The sequence below is a fragment of the Haliaeetus leucocephalus genome, unplaced genomic scaffold (genome assembly GCF_000737465.1).
Source record: "Haliaeetus leucocephalus isolate CR32 unplaced genomic scaffold, Haliaeetus_leucocephalus-4.0 Scaffold151, whole genome shotgun sequence".
In the NCBI taxonomy this organism is placed as follows: Eukaryota; Metazoa; Chordata; class Aves; order Accipitriformes; family Accipitridae; genus Haliaeetus; species Haliaeetus leucocephalus.
The window spans coordinates 2,038,749-2,060,815 of NW_010972587.1; the positions used below are offsets into that span (position 1 = coordinate 2,038,749).

At 38.6% G+C, this 22,067-nt stretch overlaps 1 protein-coding gene across 2 annotated transcripts in view; it reads left to right on the plus strand.

The window, feature by feature from the left end:
• Positions 1-6: 6 nt before the first annotated feature.
• The window catches only part of RAP1B (RAP1B, member of RAS oncogene family), a 31,046-nt gene continuing 8,985 nt past the window's right edge, over positions 7-22,067 (plus strand). Inside the window, exons 1-3 of one of the 2 annotated variants that reach the window (XM_010561746.1) lie at positions 7-396; positions 18,381-18,465; positions 19,858-19,926. In XM_010561746.1, coding sequence (XP_010560048.1) covers positions 18,409-18,465; positions 19,858-19,926 — 126 coding nt within the window. In that variant the 5' untranslated portion in view covers positions 7-396; positions 18,381-18,408. Of the gene's footprint in view, positions 397-18,380; positions 18,466-19,857; positions 19,927-22,067 lie in introns of those variants that run through there. The other variant, XM_010561747.1, reaches the window with a different exon arrangement.

A 22,067-nucleotide genomic window follows, 5' to 3' on the forward strand; every position in this document is an offset into this window, starting at 1 on the left:
CCGGGTGCGGCCGGCCGGGCTGCCCGCCGACCGCCGGTGCTTGTGCCCGGGGTGGCCACGGAGCGGGACGAGCATAGGCAGCGTCGTGGGGCCAGCGAGTTCCCCTCCCTGCTTATCGCAAAATAAAAAGGAAAAGGGGATGACAGGGATGTTCATTTCGTCTGAACGACCCCCCCACCCCACCCCACACACGCACCACCACCACCCGTGTCAAAGCAAATGGAAGAATTTGACTGGCGCTTCCTGCGCCAAACCCGTCTAATAAGCCTGAGAGACCCGTGTGTGTTGGGTGAAGAAGTGGTGGAAGGAAAGCGAAGTTTGCTGAGGGGAAAATAAAACAGAATCCGAGTGTTCTCGTCCTGGCCTCGGATTACAAAAAGAGCATAATAAACCAAGGTTTCCTTTAAAAAAAAAAAAAGATCAGTGCACTTTTACTCCCATTTCTGTCTTAAAGGGATGGGTTGTGCTGTGCAGGGTAAAACAAAACAAAGTCTTTTTCTATACTGTTGTGGGGTGTGATAGTAAGGTAGTATGGTTCCAAGACAGAGACTGCTTCAGAGATGCCTAGCTTGAAAATTGCACAGGTCGTATGTGTGTTCAGGTCAAATGTGCATTTGATGTTTTGATTAGTGTAACTTGCTATTTCCAGCATATAACAGCTACATCTTAGCCCAGTGCAAAATGTGTAGACAGTGTATGACACAGACTTTTCAGTACTCTTTCGCGGTAAAATATACATTGAAATTACTGTTATAAAAAAGAAGACACAAAGCACTCTTCTTTTTTCATAAATTATAATTAAAAGGCAAAGAAGCAATCACATTATCTTATATAGTAATCATTCAAACCCAAATGTATTTCCCTTTGGAAAGAGTCTCTTTTCTCCTCTATGGAAAACTCAAAAAATTAATCAAATTATGTCCTTTGGATGACTTGCCTCTGTGTTAAAACCACAGCTTTTGGGGAGAAAAAAACCCAACCAAACAACAAATTTGCTACAGTCAAGTGTTTTCGCTTTCTTTATTCATCACATCTTTTTTTACTCTTGTTCAAAGTCTATCCTGTAGACATCGTTCTAGCTAAAAATTTGCTGAGTGAATAGTGGAGGTTACCTTGGCTATTCGTAGCAAAGACTTTGCAAATAACCTTTCTAACTAATTAGATGCAGTGTTTTATTCCTTGGTACCTGCGTATTTTCAGGGATGCTTCTTGTAGTGGTATGAACTACTTCAAGTTCAACTTGCAACTGCAGTTTAAAGCTTTATGATTATCTGTAGCTAAATAACTGAGTTTTGAGTTGTACTGTACGATATAAATGTCATGTATCTCTTGCAGCAAAGCGGATCATACTTAGAGCACCTGTCTGCCTGGGGGTAAAATAATCTGCAAAACAGAGTTGAAAGACTATAGGTGTAAAAACAGAACTTTTATACGGCAGGGGGAACCAATAGTCTTTTTAGTGTCTGTAACTCTGTGTCTTGCTTCTATTACTACATACGTGCACCAGATAAGTTTTCTGAGTGGAATTAAAATTGTGCTATTTTGTTCCAAAGCTCTGCTGTAGGACAGTTCATCAAAAATAAATCTGAAGTGAGCCATGACAGTTCTCTTTGTGCTGTGCCAGTTTTGCAGAGTAAAACTGACTGTCTTTTTAATTGAGAGCCTTTCTGGAGCAGAGGCAAACAGATGGGAATCTAGGTGAGGGCCTACAAAAGGAGAAAGAAGTTACTTGTGTGGCTGAGGAAGGAAGTGTGCTGAAGACTGTACTGTACCTTGTGATCTAACAGTTAGTAAATGTGGCTGGGAACTAAAATAAACAGTTGTCCACCTATCATCTGGGATGTGGGAAGTGCAAGTGTCATAGAAGTACTAGATGCTTACTGCTACAGTGCCAATCCTGTCATGCGCAGAGCTCTGCTAGCTGCTTGGAGTTCGGTATGGAGAGGTGCTCTTAAGGGTAAGAGTATCTTAGAGATAAAAACAGGCACTCTGTTGTCCTTGGGTGTATGGTAAGAGGGTAGGCAGGTCCTTTATGAATTCGCCTAAGTAACACTTAGATGACTTTCAGATACCTAACTGACTTTTGAGAGTGTTGTTCAGGGTAGGCTCAAGTTGTTGTGAGTTTTAATCAAAAGTGTTCTCTTAGTAAACAAATCTCTAAGCATACCCTGTGCAACAGAAGTTCATGTTTAGCTCATGGTTGCAAGCACTGTCACTCTTTTGCTTCAGAACAAATGCAAAAGCAGACTGAAGTGCACTGTGTTAATGTCAGTGCGTTGAATCCCTGCTGAGTTGGGGCAGGCTTCTGCTGTGTTCTGTTGCATCTAGGTCAGGTAGGAGGGATATTTTAGACAGCCTCCTTGTTCAGAGAGATTAGAGGAGTATCTGCAGTAACTACACCTTCATATTCAAAGGCAAACTTTGTTTTCCTGCTCAGACATGGTTAAGATGGTCTGTTTCTATTCTTGCAAAAAGCAGGGAAAAAGGAAGTTTTTTTGTTACTTGAATGCTGTTACTAGGGGCTGGTTTTCAAGTTGACTGAGTTTTCAAAGTTGTTCAGTGGTTGACTGCAGTAGAGCCTTAGTATCTCGCTTAAAGCATCTAATGTATCACTTTCTCCTTAGGGCCTGTCAACTGTGAGAAAGCTGAGTGGGACAGGTGTAGTGGAAGCAATATTCTGATGAAGCTATGGCAGTTTGCTTGTAATAGGCAAGCACTATTTGGAGAAAGTCAAAGACCTTGTCTGCTGGCACAAACTGTTTCTTCATGGAACCGTTGAATAAGGCTACCTTCAAAAGTGACAGTAGGTTCTGGCTGGAAGCTCTCATCTCTTGAGCTTTAGAATGCGTAAAGAAACACCGGACAACTAAAAGCGGAAAGGTTTTTTTTATTATTGTGTGCGCCTGTTTATGTATGCTTTTGTGAGCTCCTGACATACTACGTGTTCCTCTCCTCTAGTGGCAAGGAAAGGGAGGAAGGCTGTAAATGCCAGGCTGGAAATCTGCCTGTTAGGCAACTTTTGAAATACAAAATGATTTGGGGGCCCTCTAGCTATTCAGGATGCTCTTTTTTCAAGAGCAGTATTTTAATAGTAATTTTTACTACTGAAGCAGTAGGGTGAAAGTTACTATAAGACGGTACAGGAATGCGTGTAGCAGAGTTAGAGGAACTCTTTCGAGTTGAACCAGGAAGAAGAGGAGGCATTCGACAATATCTTGTACACTGCCCCACTCAGCTTTCTAGTTATTAATCTAAGGACTTGATGTTATTTGAAGTAAATCCCTGCTATGCAACTATGAAAAGAGACTGCCAGTTAGAGTACACATGGTTAGTTCATTCCTGGCTAAGGGAGGAAGGCCAGACCATAGTGCAGGGGTGGGACAGCCTAGCCCTTCTAATGGATGCAGAGAAGCAGCATCTCATGTTTCTCTGCAGCCTGAGATTCTCTTCAGGGAACCCCTAGTTTCTTAGATCACTTCATATCATTCCTGCAGCTGTTGCAACACAGGAAGGTGTCCTAAATCTGAATGACTTGACCAGGTCTTCTGCAGAAAGGATATTGTGCGCCACTGTTACTCATTCATGAAATAATTTTCAATATAACTCTAACTGTAGAGCTGTGAGAACCTTTATATGATTAAATTTCTGGACAGTATTGAAGAACTGGAACAGGCAAACAGTTTATTTTCATAACTGAAGACAAACTTAAAGCAAGGATCTGTAGTTATAATTCTTGTCTTTTTTCATAGAAACTCTGAGGAGAATGTGCTCTTTGCATCAAAATTTGTTGACGTTGAGGTGAATGTTACTCTTTAATTATAAGTTAAGTCTTAATTTCAGTAGGTAATCTGGATTAAAGGAAAAGATGAAGTTTAACAATATTTCCTTTAGTGTGGCTTACTTCATAACTTTATGTGAAATTAGATGGTGAAAGTTTTCTCTTAAATGAATTTGCTATGTATTGCCCAGATAAGGTATGTTGTCTAGCCCCTCTTCAGTTACTCTAAAATAGCTTGTGAACACAGATAGTCCCTGCAACTGTTTCTTTTTGTTTCTGTGTATTGGTTGTCTTAGCTTTTGAAGTCTTGTCCTATTTTTTTCCACTCAATAGTCTCTGTTTCTGCAACCTAACCAGTTGTGCCTTCACTTTTTTTCATGTCTGCAATGAAGGGAAATTTCTTAAAAGCATTCTGCATATATCGGGAAGAAGCAAAAAGAATACCACCACATCCATGTTAAAGATGAACTGCAGATACACTTGAGTTACCTGTGTGGAGTTGAAGAGGGGAGGTACAGGAGACAGAAGGAGGACCTGTACGTTGCTACATGTGGCACTTCAGCACTGCTGAAATCAAAGTGTTTTCCATAGTTGCAGGGCCAGACCAGCTACTTCTGTTTTTTTCTAATGGTTTCATATATAATCAACATTTATTTTATTTGAGACAAAGCTAGTTATGCTGAACAGTGCTTGGACTGCATCAGAACCCAGACAATATTGATAGTTAAGTTGTGCAGTTGTACAATCCTTGCTTGCAGTTAATCAAACTTCTATAACATCTGGTATGATACTTCCCCCAAAAGTGATTCATTAGAAGACTAGTGGAAAGTTGCAACGTGTTTTGTTTTTTCTGAATGTGGAGATGGGTAAACTGGAATGTGGAATGGAAGTAATCTTTAAGTGGAAGTTACCTAAGGATTTTACTCTCAGCAATACAGTATTGAGGACTACAGTTGTTTGTGACGTTCACACTTGAGACTGAGCTATGCATGGCTATGTGTCCAGGCTTATGTGGTTAGTTAAGTGTGGGGGCAGCCCAAGGACATACTGTGCAGGAACCTCTTTTATTAATCTTGCAAATGTGAAGTGGTTAAGGTGAATTGTTAGACGTTGTAAGATGCAGTGAGTAACCCTCCTCTGATCTTTCATTGTGAAGCTACTTACAGGATAACATTCTGAAAGCTTGATGTACAAGATGACCCATAAGCATAGCCTACTTGGCTTCAGGTGATTGCTTTTGGCATACAATATTGCTGAAGGATTTTCTTGGGGTTGGGAAAGTGTATAAATTAATACTGCATGCAAAATCTTGACTCACGCTTCTGGGGTTATATTTATATAGCTAGTATGTATAACGATATATCATACTGTCTTTCTGTGACCCTTCTGACTTGTTTAAAATGGAGAATTGATGGGCAGTAGGCATTCTGTGAGTGTGGTGGTTTTATTTCCATTCAGGGAATCGTCCTTTTGTTATATACTGTCTATTGTTTATATTGGTGCAAGTGTACAGAAAATGCTATGTGTTTTCATGGGTTTTATGATGAGTGGCATCAGAAATGAGTTCTTGGCAAGTGTGGATTCACCTTCAGAGTTTTTGCACGTATTATACCAGCCTGTAGATGAATTTCCAAGACAGTTTTATATCAACAGTGTTCACTGAATATAAGTATACAAATTGAGACACCTCGGACTTGTGTTCTTAGTGGACTGCGAAATACTGTGTTCAAAATCCAACTTCTGCTGACATTAGTTATTTGAGAATATGCCATGCTTCTAGAAACTGATGCCGAATTGTCACCTTAGCACTTGGTGGAACCTAAGAGACTGTGTAGTAGTCCTGTGGCATCAAGAAGGAGCACTGGAAGAGGCAAAACCAGCTGAGTGTCATGCTGGAGAAACAGTCTTCCATTTTTCTGATACATCTTTTTTGACGTAAGAAGCAGGTTAGGTGGGATCTCACCAAAGAAGAGATACCCTGTTACTTGATATAGATCGTCCTGGGCATTGAGTAAGTTTGGAGGCCAATAGAGAGAAGTCCAACAAGCATTTGTAACTCTCATTTTTTTAAATGGATGCTTGGTCTTCAAATGTTCTTAATGTTGGTGTACAATTTTCTACCTGCTTTTTATATCTGAATACTAGAGAGAAACGAGCATTTCTGAATGATGGCTATTTCTGCTTATTGTATGTTCTTACAGTTGTTACCTTTTTTCCTTTCTTTATATTTGAGCAAGTCCATTGCTTTTTTTTCTGGTGGCTTTTTTTTTTTCTGATCTCCCTAAACCTTTTATGTCAGAAAACATCAGCCCTAAGCTAAACTGAGGTTCAGCCAGAGATCTCACATAGAAAACTTAAGTGTGGTAGCTGAAGTTCTGCAAAAACTGAGTAGCTGAAAGCACGGTTTTACAATTAAGTGCTTTAGACCACTGGATGTGCTGGTGTTTGGCATCCTTTTGATCTGTGTTGCTTTTCATCAAATGCGTAAGAGTAATCTCTGAAGAAAAGTGCTGTATCTGTGTGACTAGGAATGAGAGTGAGAAAATAAGAATATTTCATGTGAAGCCTGGAATGAAAAGATCAAGTAGGTTGCACAGTTTTATTCTTGAAGAAAAAAAACAAAGAAGTCCATCTTCCTTTTCTGCTAGAAATCTGGGTCCTGTCTAGCCAGGAAACTGATGAAGAAGCAACATTAAGTGCATGTTAGTTTGGACTTAATTTAACTACAGTAACCAATGTTTTGAACAATGTGCAGTCTTGCTAACTGAAGGTACCTCCTGTTTCTAGCCAGAGGCAAGATCTTAAGATGCGGTTTGCAAATACTTTTTTCAAAGACAAATATATCAACTTGAAAATATTTGTATTTTCAGGTAATGTAATTCTTCCATTACTTAATCTTATTGTGGACTACTTATTAAATGAAATTTGGTGCTGTCAGTTTCACAGAGGAAAGCTGAAGCCACTTTTCCAAGCTGAATGCTGAATCTGCTGTGACAGTAGAAGTGAAAATAAGGAACCATTCACAGCCTTATTTACAGACAGCTGAAGTCATAGATCCCAAGAACCTAAACAGAGGACGCACTGGGTAAACTGGGAGCACCCTAAGCAATGTGGAAATACGAGACTGTGGTTTCATGAAGGATAAACTTGCTTCACTGGAACAGTCAGACTAAAAAGTCATTCTTCCTCTCAGGCGTTGCCCAAACTATAGATTGTTTTGAGATGCATATATTTAACTTGCTGGAAGTAAAACTCTTCTTCAGTGAAAGATATAGGATGTAGTAGTAACACTTGTTCAAATGCTGTGGTGATTGTCATAGTCTAAATAATAGATGAACTCTTAGAAGACCAGACATTCTGATTTGTATTTAGAATAGTCTTCCCATCCAAACCTCTGGAGCTGATTTTAAATTTCAGTATGCTTTGGACATCTGCTACCTTATCAAAGTACATGTTTGATTTGACTTAAAGCAAAGTGAGTCTTAAGGTATGACAGGTTTCTCCAGAAAATGGCAAGCTTTGAAGATGCAGAGGAACCAAAAGTATGGTCTAAGCCAGAACTAGAGTGATCTTAAGAAGATTTAAATAGACTCTTGTGGAGACTTGATTAAACAAGTTTAACCCTCATTAATTTGGTAACTCTCTACTAAAGATCTAGTCCGTGTAATAGAAAGTGGTGTGGGGATGAGTGTGATTCAAATTCATTTGGTTAAAATTATTCAGCTTTTCATGTAGGTGTCATTGTGTCTATGAGCTCAGGCTTGCAAGCATGAATTGCTTACCTTTGGGTTCTTCCTCATAACTGTCAGATTTTTCCCTCTCTTGGAAATTCCTGACCCATTAAATGAGACTTTTTGGGGGCTAAGATGCATCAGCTGCTCACAAAGCAGATGCAGAACTATGGCAGTTCACAGCTTGGCATGTCAGGATAAGCCAGGATTGTTTGGGGGGTGGGGTGAGTGGTTTTTGTTGTTTGTTGTTGTTTGGGGGGGTGGGTTTTGGGTTTTTTGTTTTTAAATACCCTCGCCTGAAGCTTGTGACAACCTACAGTTGCCTCAGAAACAACCAAGTTGTCTGTGCATCTGCATATGGGCAGAAGTGTGGAGGTCAACTTCTACAGTTGTCATCTTCTAGTCAAGGTATGCGAGTCGGATGTTTACTGAGGAGCTACCATTCCTAGGTTTGAAATGCTACTGCCTCGCTGCCAGAAACTGAACAGGATGTTCTGCCCGAGTTTCAGCCACTTCAATTAAGCATTTTGGACCTTTTATAAACCCACGTTCATCACTGGATTCAGCTATAAAAGTTAACTGTGAAAAGAAGCAGTTAAGGTTGCACCTCCATTATTGCAGAGGCAGCAAACCCATGTGGCAGAAGATGGTAGTTATTGCTGGGTGTTGGTGTATGCTTTTTTCAACTTAACCTCCGGACAGATGTCTCAAGCTTTAACAAAAGAACTGTTTGTGAAATTAGGTATAATTTGGGTGACTTTGAGTGACGTTTGCTGCTCACATTCAAATACCATGTTTCTATTAGGGAAGTATTGATTGAGAGGTCAAAACAGACATGAGTTACAATTACTTGGGACTTTGCTGGTATGGTTCATTTATCATGGAAGAACTAATTTTATTCCTGTTAATGAATGCTAGTAGCTAGTATTCTCAATTTGCATAGAATCAGTGTTCTTTCAACAGATAAACCTTCTAATCTTAATTAAAATGACGTATGGGAATTTGTAAGACTGCTCTCAGGCTATCAACCTGATTTGTAATAGAGTTTCTGTAAATCATACTATGGAAGGATACTTTGTATGTAAAGGGCCTACACTAGCCAGTCTTAAATGGCCAGTAACAAAAGATCATATAATGATGAAGGAAATATATATATCTGTGCCTTGACGATGTGTTTGTAATCTAAACAGACCTGAACTGGAACCAAACTTTTAATAATGGAGACAGTGCAAGTAATGATACCTTGGTATGCAAGCTCTGGCATTGCCAGGTGTGTATATGATGTGCGGGTTATAGAGAAAAATAGACAGGAGTGACAAAAATTCTGGTGGTATTGGAATTGCAGTTGAACTGAGCATTGTCTTCTGTCGGTAGAAGGAAACCCGATATAAGGCTTTACTGGTTCAGCAGCCAGTGTCGCAATCAGAGTACAGCTAGGATTGCCAGATGTTAAGCAGATATCACATGGAATTTGAGGCTAGGTCTTGTTTCTGCAACAGAAGTTAAGCTGCCTTTTTCCAAAGAAAGGCAAAGAAAAAGTATCTTAAGCCAACTGGCAAGTTTATTCTTGAAGTAACTTTCAAACTGCATGAGTGCATTTTTACAAGAGAAGTATCTTAACTCTGAAAATTTCCATGCCTTACTTATAATCCTGCTGTTTTTAACTAGTTTTGTAGCTTGACAGATAAATTTACTGTAACAGTTATGGGGAGAAACAAATGCTTGTATCTGCTTTTAATCAGAAGGATGCATATCAGGTAAAGCATGTTGAGTATACCATGATATGGCAATCCATTGATCGATAAAAGTTTTAGAGCTAAATACTGATCCTTCTTTGCAATGACAGTAGAGCCAAATTCACAGCAATAAATTGCTGTCTCAGTTCTCAAAACTTGCTGTATGGTTGAACGCTTAGCTTATGCATAGTGAGATATTGTAATGTGGTAATTATGCGTGCTCTGAATTTAATATACTTGTAGTATTTTTAAAAATCTGAGTGTTCTTCTTTATTTGTGTGCCTGGATTTTCTTTGGAAGCATAAAAAACATTTGCAATTCAGTTTCTTCAGGAATTCTGAGATCATCGTTTTAGCTGGAAGTCTCACTGGTAGAACATGCACAAACAACTGTCATGGGGGATGGTGATGATTTTACAGAAATAGGGAGAAAATGCAAAACCATGGCAAATGGTCAACAAACATAAGAATAAATCTGATACATGCTACAAACTCCAGTTGAGGCTTAGACTCTGTAGCTTAGGTTTTATAAGGGACTCCAAATTTGAATTGACATATTTGAATTTTTGCACAAAGTTGAAACTTGAACTCAGTAAGTGTTGAATCATAGCATATTTTTTAGTAGCTTAAGAATGTTCATTACATCACTTGCCTTGAAATGACTTCTTACACTTCATAGGAAACTACTGTAAGTTGCACGTGCTTGTTAGTCTCTCACATTAGGAAGCTTTCATCTTGAGATATCAGTAGCTTCAAGCAGGCCAGTTTTCATCCTTAGAACATGCATTAGGTTTGTGTTCAGATGTAAGATCTAGCTGGGAGTTAACTTGGACTTAAGGTAAAAAAAAAAAAAAAAAACCAAAACCCGCAACAACAAAAAAACATACTTTATTTAGCTATGCTAATTATAGACAGTGGAACTAGTCTCACAAGCTGATGTTAGCTGCTTTGTGGAAATTGTCCATGTGTGCAGTATTAATCAAGGTAACTCCCTTCAATGCAAGGAAAAAAACTTGGTTAAGCTATCTCTGTGGGTATGTGTCCCTGTGGGCAGTTCAAGGAGTAACATAAACCTCGGTGCTGTGTTTGTGCTGCAGTAACTTGTTTTCAGGTCTCTGCCTCTTTCTCGGGTGGTTAGTATGATTTCATGTCACTGGATAAGCTTAATCACTCAGGCAGCTTTTTGAAAATCCTCTGAAGATTCTCTGGAATCAGTTAAAGTATTTGAATATAATTGAAGAAATATTTTTGTCCAAGAAAAATTATTGTATTAGTGCCCAGAAGAACTAGCTGTCCAACTGGCAAAATAACTTGTATGTAAAGACAAGAAGCTATCAAACCCAGGTAAAAACTAGAAATAAAAATTGCTTCTAGCTTTGTTTTCTGAACAGTTGACTCACTTCCAAAGAGTCTGCATTAGTAATGAAATAGATCTACTTCCAGAAGTCTTGAATATAAAAGTCTTTAATTAGACCCAATCAGCTTTTCAGTGTATCTTGTCTTCAGAATTGATTTCTGAATAATGTTTTCTGTAAATAAGTGTGAAAGTCAGCTCTGGAGTATTTTAATTTCTCTTTTATAAGAGATACCACTTACCCTTTTGAGTAAGGATTATCTGAGTTGCCCTAATTGCTAAACTATCTAACAGTGGGTGAAAATGAACAGGCTTCTACTTTGGGTTATGTTGTCAAGGTGCTGTTTATGTACTGAAATTATTCTGGGAAAAAAAAAACCTCCTTGGATTTATGGGATAAGAATTTAGGACTTCCCCTTACATGTAAGTATTTGGGGAATATTAAGAACAGCACACATCCTGTCTTCTCTAATGAGTTGCTTCCCTGAAGAAGGGGTTCTAAACCAAGAGACTCAAAACTTAGTGGAATCTGAATGGTACATACAATTAGAAGGATTTAGATGTGGCCATCTGAGACTGCTCTAGTACCAGAAGTGGGAAACATCTTGTCTGGAAAGACTTAATCTTCTGACCTTGGTTGGTCCTGTGACTGAACTAGAGCTATTTTTCCAAATGTCTGACCATTGTTGTCTTGTTCCATCTCAGGACGAGTATCTCCTCTCTGAGAAGCAGGGGTTTTTTTTTCCTTGGCTTTTTTTCCCTCCACTGCTGATTGTAAGCAGGTAAACCAGTCAGTTAATTTGCTTCATCTGTCATTCTAATGTTTGAAACTTTTTTTTTCTCATGCAAACAGTTGAGATTAATTTAGGAGTGCTGTTCCCAAGGTGGTTCTAACAAAGTGTCTCTTCCATAGAGGTAAATGTGCTGGGGCCAGAAGCATTATGAAAATTTTAGTGAGCACACCACAACTTCACAATACAACCAGAATGTCAGGGTCTGAACAAGAATCATGGTGTCTGTAAAGTGCTGAATAATCATGATCCCTTCTGAAAATGATACTGCTTCTGGGAGGGACTATTTGTTTAATTCCATACCTGAACAACTACTTCACATGAGCAAGTCTCAGGGATATCTTCAAGTACTGACTGTATTTAGTTCATGTCTTTGGCCTGGGGCTGAGCTCCAGTTACAGCTTCATTTGGTTTAATATCACTTGGAAAGATTGGATTATTAGCTTTCCCATTCCTCAGACAGGTAACAAAGTTGAATCAAAAACCAAAATTTGAAGCTAAAAGAGTTGAAAGAAAACTAAATTATACAAAAAAACCCCAACAAACAAAAAAAACCACTTTCATAACTATCATATGAATCCCAATTACCAATGTCATTTGAACTTTCCTGAATTCTTCATTGTGTGGTTGCTTTTTAGGAAAGCTTTACAGGCAGTAAGTGTGCGGTTTCTTCATTCACCACTAAAGTAGGGTTTCCTATTCCTCATCTTTCTTATCATCATCACTTTTTGGTTTGCCTTTTTCTGGAGATGTGCTTCAAGAAATTACTCAAGGAAATGTCCAGGAGGCACTTTTTCTTGGTTTGTCTGATAAGGGCAGAAGTGGAAAGCAAGTTCCACGTTGACGGTCCTTGACAGATATGGAGCTTTTAAAATACTTCATTTCCAGTGACTTGTCCTGGTTAACCTTTCTTCCTTCTGTTCAAATGGGTTTATTCAAAGATCTGCTCATCCTTCAAAGAGGATCTTTGTTGGAAAAAGTGTCCATGTGCATATAAAGCTCTTGCTCCTTTAGTTCATCAAGTACTTTAATTTTAAGAAGCGTGCCATGAAGAAGTAGAATTCAGTTACATTAACATACTATGCTAATGCATTAATATGTGCATTAATTAGAAAAAGTAATATGAACAGACTAGTGAGAGAGGCTGCACAGACATGGTGGTTTTATGGACCGTTTCAGGAAGTACGCAAGGCAGTTACTGAAGTGCCACTGGTAGTTAATGGAGGCAATCTGAAAGTGAGCTCTGTACTTTTGAGATGTTGTATACTTGAGACAGCATTAGAATGCAGCTTATGTGAAAATGCTATTTCTTGAAGAAGAGTAGCTTCCCTCATTTTTCTAGCTAAATCTTGGATTAGACATCTCCAGAGTTCACAGTTATGTCAAATACCTGTGCATATAAATACTTGACTCAGCTGTTCAAAGCCCATACCTGCTCCAATTAGGAAAAAAAGGCCTTACTTTTTGCATGCTTCCTATCTTCTTGTTCTTTAGCACCTGCATAGAGACCACAGTTGACAGTATTTTCCTGCGTAAAGATGGATGAGCAGAAAAATGAAAAAGCAAAGGAAGTTGGCATTGCTCTGACTCCTTGCTGCAGGTCTGTCACCTTAAAGGTAGCCAGCTTTCAAAGCAAAACTTCCCTCTTAAAATGGACTCCACTAAATGAAGAGTTTATTTGGTAGGAGTAAGTTTAAACTTAATTATCTTAATTGTTGGGTGATTCAATGGATACTTCTCATCAACTGTCCAATAAATCTGGGGGGGGTTTGCTTAGCTGTTATTCAGTTATCATAGTCATTTCTGTTGTGCCCCTTTGAGTATATCCATTTTACAGCCCTGAGATTGTGTGATCTGTGGAGTACAGACAAATATTGTTGTTGGACTTAACCCTATCCTATTCTAGAAATGCTGGCCATGCTGTGATACAGCTGTAGCTTTAGAATGCTAAGTTGTAGATGAGGAAACACGTAAACCTAACTGTCTCCTTATTTGAATGAAGCTGTCTCCTCATTTGAATGACTCAGATCATGTGATCTAATGATCCTTTTTCCTCCTTTTCCAGTTAATACAATTGCTTTCTGATAGCTGTAGAACTGAAGGGTATCATTGAAATGACTGGTTAGTGCAGACTGCTGAAAATTATTATTAAGGTGCTACATTGAGCTCTGTCTTGACTGTACAAATGGTTTCGTAATTACATATTCTTCAAAGTTCTTCCAGTAACAACTTTTTTTCGGGGGTGGGAGGGCATGACAATATGTGAAATGCAAGGCACAGACTTTATAAAGAGATACTGCATGCACTAAGTCCAGTATCTGTTCTAGAATTGCTAGAGACATGCCTTTTTTTTTTTTTTTTTGGCAGAAAAGGAAATCTACCGAAGTTTGAGCTTCCATCTCAGTTTGCATCTCTTTCAGCAGTTGAACTTTTTACTTTAATGTCTTACTTGAAGCTTAATGGCTTGTGTTGTTTCAAATACTGTCAGGTAACTGAAAGATAGGGTGCTTTATGACTTAAACCTCCTCTTTTATACTTTGTGATCTTCCTCCTCTGCCCCCACTCATTTGTGATAAGTGAGTCAAAAGGAAATCATGTTGGCACTGGATGGACCTGAATACAGTGTTAGTTCCAGAGTCAAGCTTTTTGTCAATCTGAAAAGTGAAGTAAGAGCATGATTGAGTTTAGGATGCAAGCAGTCTGTACAACATGCGATATGGAAAAATAGGTTTGAGCTAGAGCAAAGTCAGGTCAGGCTAGTTGGGAATCACTGGAAAGTCAAGTTCAGAGCCCTAACTGAGTCTGGGGCACACTTGCAGCCAACAGGCATACTGGTCAGTGGAAAAGTATGTGCTAGACTTTTATTATGCCAAATAATGTGGCAGAGCTCGTTATGCAATAATGTGGCAGTGTCCTAAAGCAGCTCCTAGCTTTGTGGGCTGGTGGCTTCTTAGCTGAGAAGGAGGCAAAGACCTGTAACCAGGAAAGTTTTCTTAGGAAAGTTCTCTTAGCTAGGAATTGAGTTTTTCTTTTCTGTTAGAAAACAGTAAGAGGAAGGTGAAGTGACATCAGGACTGCTGCACAAAGGCAGCGCGCTGGTAGATGTAAGTGGGAGCAGAGGATACATGGTGCTTTTGCTGTATGCTCTGTTAGATATGTCCAAGTTAGCTTTCTTAATGCATTTTGGAGAACACATTGGTTTGCATTTCATTCCAAAATGTCATGGCCAGGCTACCTGATGATAGATCAGCACAGAGATGCCGAGCTACCTCTATGCTACATAGGTGTGTGTATATATAAAGCATTACTGCGTGCTCTCGGTGAGTTAAGGAGTAACTGTACAAATGACAAAAGTTGTCATGGAGAAAGAGGAAGTTACTACTCACCTTGCTCATTGCCCGAGTTTGGAGGGAAGGTCAGAGAAATGTTTGAGTGTACTGCAGTCTGGCTTTGTCACGTCTTCAAAGATCTTAAAAAAGCTTTTTGCTTGGGTGCTTCAGAGGTTAAGAAGTTTGGCTAACCAAGCTGTAATAGTGTGTGTATATGTGCTTTAATTATGTACCACCACTTAAAGTAGTGAAATTGGCTCCAGAGTGTTGTACAGCAATTAGATATTTAGGGCTGAACTTCCAAACCTGGATGCTGAAAGAAGCTTTGGTTTGCATTAAATTCCTGAATCCCTGTTTGAGAGCCAAAATGGAATTGCCAGTCTCTCACTAAAACCAAGTTGTTAGCTTCTTATTTCAGGATTTGGAATTTTTCTTTAAGGAATTATAGATAATTCAGTAAGAAAAAGTCACAAATTACTCAAAACACTAGGTAAAACAGATGTTTGGTACCTGCTGCTTAAGTTCTGTTACTTCTAAATTACTGTCAGCCTTTGTTATTGACATCTCCATATTTAGTTGCTAACTTCAGACTGAAGACTGAAAAATTCAGCTTGGACTGTTCTTTTAAAGACAGTGAAATTGCTGCAGTTTACCTAAGATTACTGTACTGGGATTTCCCCTACACCCACTATGTTTATGTCATTCTAGTGACACCTTGCCAAAAATACAGGCATAACTGAATTGTTTGTTTTAAAGAAATGACAGGTAATGTAGTTATAGGCTTAACTTTTCAGGAGTTTGAGAGGTGCATTTCAGTACCGTTAGAGACAATCCTTCATTGTTTGTGGAAGGGCTGGACAATGTACAGGCTTGTGGATCTAACTGAACATTTACAGTGGTGCCAAAAAGATGAAGATTGTGGTGTGAACAGTTCTGGTGGTCCATGTTTGCAAAAACTTTATCTAGTGAAGGAACCATAGTTTTTAAAGTCAGGAGTGAGTAGATGTTCTATTAAGTGTGAAAATCACTGAAGAGTCTCAAAAGTTATTGGTAACAGAAGCCTGTGGAGAGACCTGCTTTGCTGGACATCAGGTCAATTATTTCCTTACGGTTTTCTCCTTGTGTTCCTTTTGCTTCCTTAAGGTGCAAGGAACAGTTTCACTAAGTTGAAAGATTGCTCGTTATGTTTGCAAGAATAAAATCAAATAGGACCTGGCCTCTTGATTTCTCAGTTTTCTGACAATGTGGAGTTAATCAGCGATGGCAAAGATGGACACTAACATGGAGGTGCTCTAATTTCTATGTAAATCATCTTAGCCTTTTGTGCTAAATGCCTAACAGATGGTGTGACTCCAGAGATGCTGTGAGATTACTGCTGATGAGAAGGGTCTTTCTTACCTTACTTCTGCTGCTTACCTTGTACAAGCACCTGTGTTGGATTCCCTGCACTTCCCCTTGCTTCTGACCCCCAAATTATTCATCAGGTGGGGTGGGTTTCATCTTTCTGCAGGGGAGAGAGGGGAGAAAACAGGTAACGCGATCTGGTAAGTGCTGGAGCCCCTGCAGGAAAGGAATTGAAACCTTGTTCCCAGGGCAGCAGTAACAGTCCTATTAGCTCAGTTGCTAGCAGGACTGTAAGAGGTGTGTTTTCTTGAGCAGTATGACCCAAAGACAAGTCCCAAAATCTGTGGCCTTGTTTTGGTTTTGCTGGGTCAGTTTTCAACACAGATGAGCAAGCAGATCTGGCAGACTGCTGTAGGCAGCCACACTAGCTAGTTTGGAACAGGGGAACAGATCCAGCTTGTAGGAGAGGAATGGTCTCAAAAGAATATTTTAGTTGCCTCCAGTTATTCATGAAACTACAGTCATTATAACTGTGGTTAGATATCTAGCAAAACATTAATCAACTTTCAGACTTAAGAAGGGATTTTTTTGAAAACAGACTTCTGGGATCCTGCTGTTCTTTTTGAGGAATGTTTGTTTGCTGGGAAGAGGTTGGTTTAATTTTCTTATACAAGTCTCTCTGTGATTCGTTGTTTAGCATTTAAGTGTTTCAGAATGAGAAAATGCATGCTATCTCCTCTTGGATAATTGTTTCTTATCAGTAGTAACTGTTAGCTTTACTATAGCAGGGTTTATTCAGTATGTCTTTATGGGAGAACAGTAATGAGGTAGAGGAAGTACTATATCTGATGGTTTGCAGCATTTTATTGTAGCTGCATTAAGAGTTGATAGTTTGAAAATGGCCACTGTATTAAAAAAAGTTAACCAAGCCCTTCTGTCAAACCCTGCTTAGTGAACTGGATTGTGGTGTCATGGTTGTACTTTCTGCATATATATCAAACTTTGGGTCAGTAGATAAAAACCTTGGATGTTATTTCAAGGAAATGACAACAGCAATAAAGAGGTGCTGTTGCCTAAAGAAGTTTCCCATTCTGGTTTTGGTTGTTGGTGGTCAGTTGGGGTTTTTTGTTGTTTTTTTTTGTTTTGTCAGCATGCTGATGCTTTCAGTTCTTCAGAGGAGACTGGAGACATTTCATGCATGTCAGTTCATATGAAGAAAATAATTTACACTTGTATATGTGTGTATATATATATATGAAATTACAAAAACTTGTGTGATAGGAAATAAGTTTGTGGGATGGATGAGGAAAGGATGTAGCAGCTGTGACATTTAAGAAACATGTTTTTAGAATTACTATATCAGTACCATAGGCAACAAACATTAGCAGCTGTTTACCTGATAAACCTATTCAATACTGTGAATGTTGTGGTTGTAAAACTGCGAGCTCTTTAGGCACCTGTGAGGCTCTTGGGAATATTGGTTTTGGTCTGTTGTTGCAAAATATATAGTGGAAGCAACTTCTTGTGAGTGAATGGAAGATCTTGAGAAACCTGTGAAATACCTTAATGCTTGCTGTGACTATAGCTATAACTAGAAGGGATTTTTGTCAGTTTCTGGAAAATGTTATGAGATGAACACACCTCACTGGTTGGTATGCTGTAATCCAAGTAATTGGCCTATCAATTGGAGTAAATTAATTTCTATGCCTGATTCCTCTTTGCTGTAAATAAAGGAGATTAATCCATCCAGAGGCCTCTGTGGAAGTGATATGTGCACATGGGTGTGAGCAGTTCTTCCAGATACTTGTGTGCTTTCTTTGAAACTCCTGTGATATTTTGGCAGGATCATGATACTGAGGTCTCTATTACAGAGAGTCTTAATCTGTTCTTGCCTTTTCTCTAAATTACTGTTTCATGGGATATAAAAATCTCCATTTTAAAAACTTTTCAAGTCTGTACTATCTTGATTATGAAATTAGGCTAGATAACACATGAACAATCGTTCTTCTTTAAGTGTTAAAATCCTGGTAACGAGAAGACATTGGAGGCGCTTCATTTGTGCGAGATGAAAAAGTAGCATCGTTTAGCAGTTACTGTGTCTTGAATAACCGTCTACAGTTTCCATATTGTGTAATAATTAAGTGACATACTGCTTAGGTTATGCCTGGTTATAATAGTGTATCTCCTGCATTTATAAGTTGATACCACTATTTAACTGTTCATGTCTTGTTATGTATGTAATCTTCCAGTGGATGTCGTAGTGCTAAAATAGTTGACCTGTTGATCAAAATGATGAATAACTTATTGTGTGTTTTTAGGTATTGAGGGTGATTTATCTCTTGCATCATGCGTGAATACAAGCTAGTGGTTCTTGGTTCTGGAGGTGTTGGAAAGTCTGCTCTGGTAAGTACTCTGTGAGGCAGTTCAGGTATGTTTTTTTAGGCTTCTCAAGTCTGTCTGGGTTTTTGTGTGGTTTTTTTTTTTTCTCTAATACACTCTCTACTAACCCATATTTCTTCTATGTAGGTGTGCACAAATAAACATAAATTTAAGTAATGACTGCTGAGGGTTCCTGGCTAGAATAGGTACATCCTTTACTGGGTATATCCGCATCCATTGGTGCATTCTCGCATGCTACTATTTTTGTACGGGGTTGGTTGATGGTGCTTAGTCAGATCTGTGCCTGTCTTACGCAGTGAAGTACATAGCCACAGCATCGTCAAGGTCTCTGGCTTCACTGGGTAACCCAGCCACAGGTTTGCCTGTGCCTGGCCTTGGTAACTCCTGCCTCTAGAAAGGTCTTCAGGGTGCTGTTTGCTTAATGTTTGATAGCAGTCTCTAAAGCACTAATATTCTTCTTATGCAGACACAAATATATATTTGCATGTTTGTAGGAACTTTAACATGTTTTCTACATCTTTCCCTGCAAGTAGGTGTATAGCTGCAGCAGGTAGATGATTGTAAATCAAAGAGCTTGTGCATTTTGGTTAAACGATTACAGAAAAGTTTAGTCTGACCTAGACTAGCACTGAAAAAGTTCACAGAATATGATGTTCTCAGCCCACCTAAGAACTTTACATCTTTCAGTTTAATTGTGCACCTTATCATAAAGTAAGGTCTAGAGGTCCATTCTATCAGGTAAGTAAGAACTATTGTCTTACAAAGCAGTTCCTAAAGGAAAACTTAAATGTCGAATCATGTTAGATTGTGAAAGAACGTTTTCCTTCACCTCTGAATTCTTTATCTTACTGCAGCATTTCTGGATTTGATCCTGTCTTCTCAGACTTGGCCATTGAGTCTTAAAGTTCCATATGACTTGTGCTAAAAACATCCTACGTGCTAGGTACACAGGAATATCCTACTGAGTCTAGTTAAGACTAGTAAATGCTGGCAGTTGTTTTTTTGACTAATTCCTGTGCTGGCAGATAAGTAGCAGAAGTTGCAGTAGTTCTAAATGCAGATGTAAAAGCCATGCAGCTGTCTAGTATCCTATTCAACTAAAAACTAATAATGATTCTAAGAGTTAGACAAACCTTAAATCAATGCATGCTTTAATTCTTACGCTCCAAGTAAAAGTGGATGAAGGAAGGTGTACCATTGCTTCATCTAACAGTCCTTAGTTAAATAGGCATATACATCTAACTTCCTACTGTTTCTTATAGTTCTGTCAAGCACTTAATTTGCCTTCAAAAATGTAATGGATAACTGACTATACACCTAGAACAGTAATTTGTGTACAATGTTTACAAAATGTCACTATGCAAGAAGAATCTTACAAGAACTTCTGTGTTGCAGACTGTACAGTTTGTTCAAGGAATATTTGTTGAAAAATACGATCCTACGATAGAAGACTCCTACAGAAAGGTATATGCAAAAGACCTCTCTAGTGTTACAGAAACTTAAAACTGCAGTACATATTGTCAAATATTTGAGTTGTTGCTTGAAAAAGGGTATGCCTGGTAATGCCGCATAATACCGGGTAGCTTAACAAGTTTGAAAGGTAAAGGTGCTCTTAAAGTCTGTCTGAAAGGAATAATTCAAGACTAGCTTTTTAATGTTTAAGCATAATACCTTACTAGCTAGTCAGTTAAAAAAATGGTAATTTCATTGTCAGAATTGGGAACATTGATTAAAAAAAAAAAGTAAAATACACTACCACTTTTTTATAATATTTATTATCAGTTTGTGTGTGTGTTAGTATATGCAGGTAGATTTGGATTTGTATGTTTGAGGTTCTAAGCTTCTTTGCTACTAGGAAAATCTGCTAAAAACAACTTGGCTCACCTTTAGAACACTGGAGGCATCATACTGTATTCCTAACAATTTAACTGATAGCTTGATATGCTTCCATTAGGTGGGTTGTTGTTTTATTAATAAGTTAACACAAACCTATCATAAATGAACAAACACTTACAGTGGCCTGTTAGTTTCTGTTTTCCCATCTTCAGCATGACAGGCTGAAAGGTCTGACTCTGCTTGCATCATCTTGAATCTCCGTATTGCTCACTCTTCAGTTTCAGCTGAGACCATGATTAATATTCCAGGCTAAGATAGTTTACATCTGGACTGCTACCAAAACAGTTAACCATTTGGTGAAGCAGATTCATTTTCAGCTGTGTCAGTTTCTTAATCTTTCTTTTTTTAGCTGAATTACTTTCCAGATGCATTGATACTCTGATGTAGCTCACCATGTGGCCATAAAAATGCCAGTGTCTATACAAAGAAGGCAAGATGCACAAACCCTAGCTGGGAATGGGCAAAAACTGCAGGGCCTCCTCTTTTCAGCAGTGGACTAAGTTTATATGGAATAAAGAGGCTGCATTAACAGCCATTGCAGCTTATAGTCATCAGAATCTCTTCTGAACAGAAGAGGAATTAGTGAGAGCAAAATGATAATTTCACACTTGTTTTTTGACCTCATAGAAATCTGTATGCTGGCAAAATCCTAGTCTGTTTAAGCATGTGGGCTTCAAGCCAAAGCTAGAACTCTTGTTAAAGAGACAACAGCAACAACAAATTCTACATAGCCACTTACTTTTTCTGTATTAGACGAGCAGGGATTTTGGACCCTATCCCAATGTTTGGTGCAGACATTTGCTGGGTCAGGCCCAATAAATGACTCCAAAAATATTCACAAGCTGTGCTAAAGTGAAATGTTTCCTTTGTTACATATTTACATTCTTCAGGTCATACTAGATTCATGATGTTTGCTGGGTGAATTTTTCCAAAGACTGTTTCCATGGAGCATGAAAAAGTAAAGCCATCTTAAGAAATTTTGCCTTTTGCTAATTAATTATTTTTTTTTAGCAAAGATCTTACAATGTTGTTTTGAGATTTGGTCCTGAAATGACTAGGAATATCTCTGTATTCTTCTTTTCAAATCACCCAGATTGTTGAAGTCTTGCTTAAGTCTGGACAACACTTTATGCAGTCATTTTCTTCCCCTCACTGTTAGAATTCTAACTTGCTTTTTGACTTGTGTGACTTCAAAATATATTGGTTTGGCAGTTGCAATTCTATACCATTAATGTTAAATCTAATTATGTAATATTTGAAGTTGAGAGGATGTGGCTTGAAATATTTTAAGTTTGTCTGGAACTAAATAATTGAGCTTGAAGTCTTGAAACTTGATGCCTTGGTTTACTCCCCAGATATTTCTTCATAAAGAGAATAGATGCTGCTTAATTAGCTGAATAACTTTGTCAGCAATACTGGCTAAAATAGTGGTTATTGAAGGAATCTCCACCCTTAAGGGACATGAGGGAGGTGTGAGAAGGGTGGAAATGCTCCTCTTCCCCTCCCCCCAAGCTCAAATCTAGTTACAAAAGAAAAGCTCGAAGTTAAACTAGTGATAATGCATGTATTTGGAATAGGGGGCACGAAGTTCTCTTGAGTCCTGAACTGCCAACTAGGAATTTTACATGCAAATAGAAACAAGGGAAGTGTACCAATAGCTTGAAAGGGGGGGGGGGGGGGGGGACTGTTTTGGAGAGGCGGCCTACCCT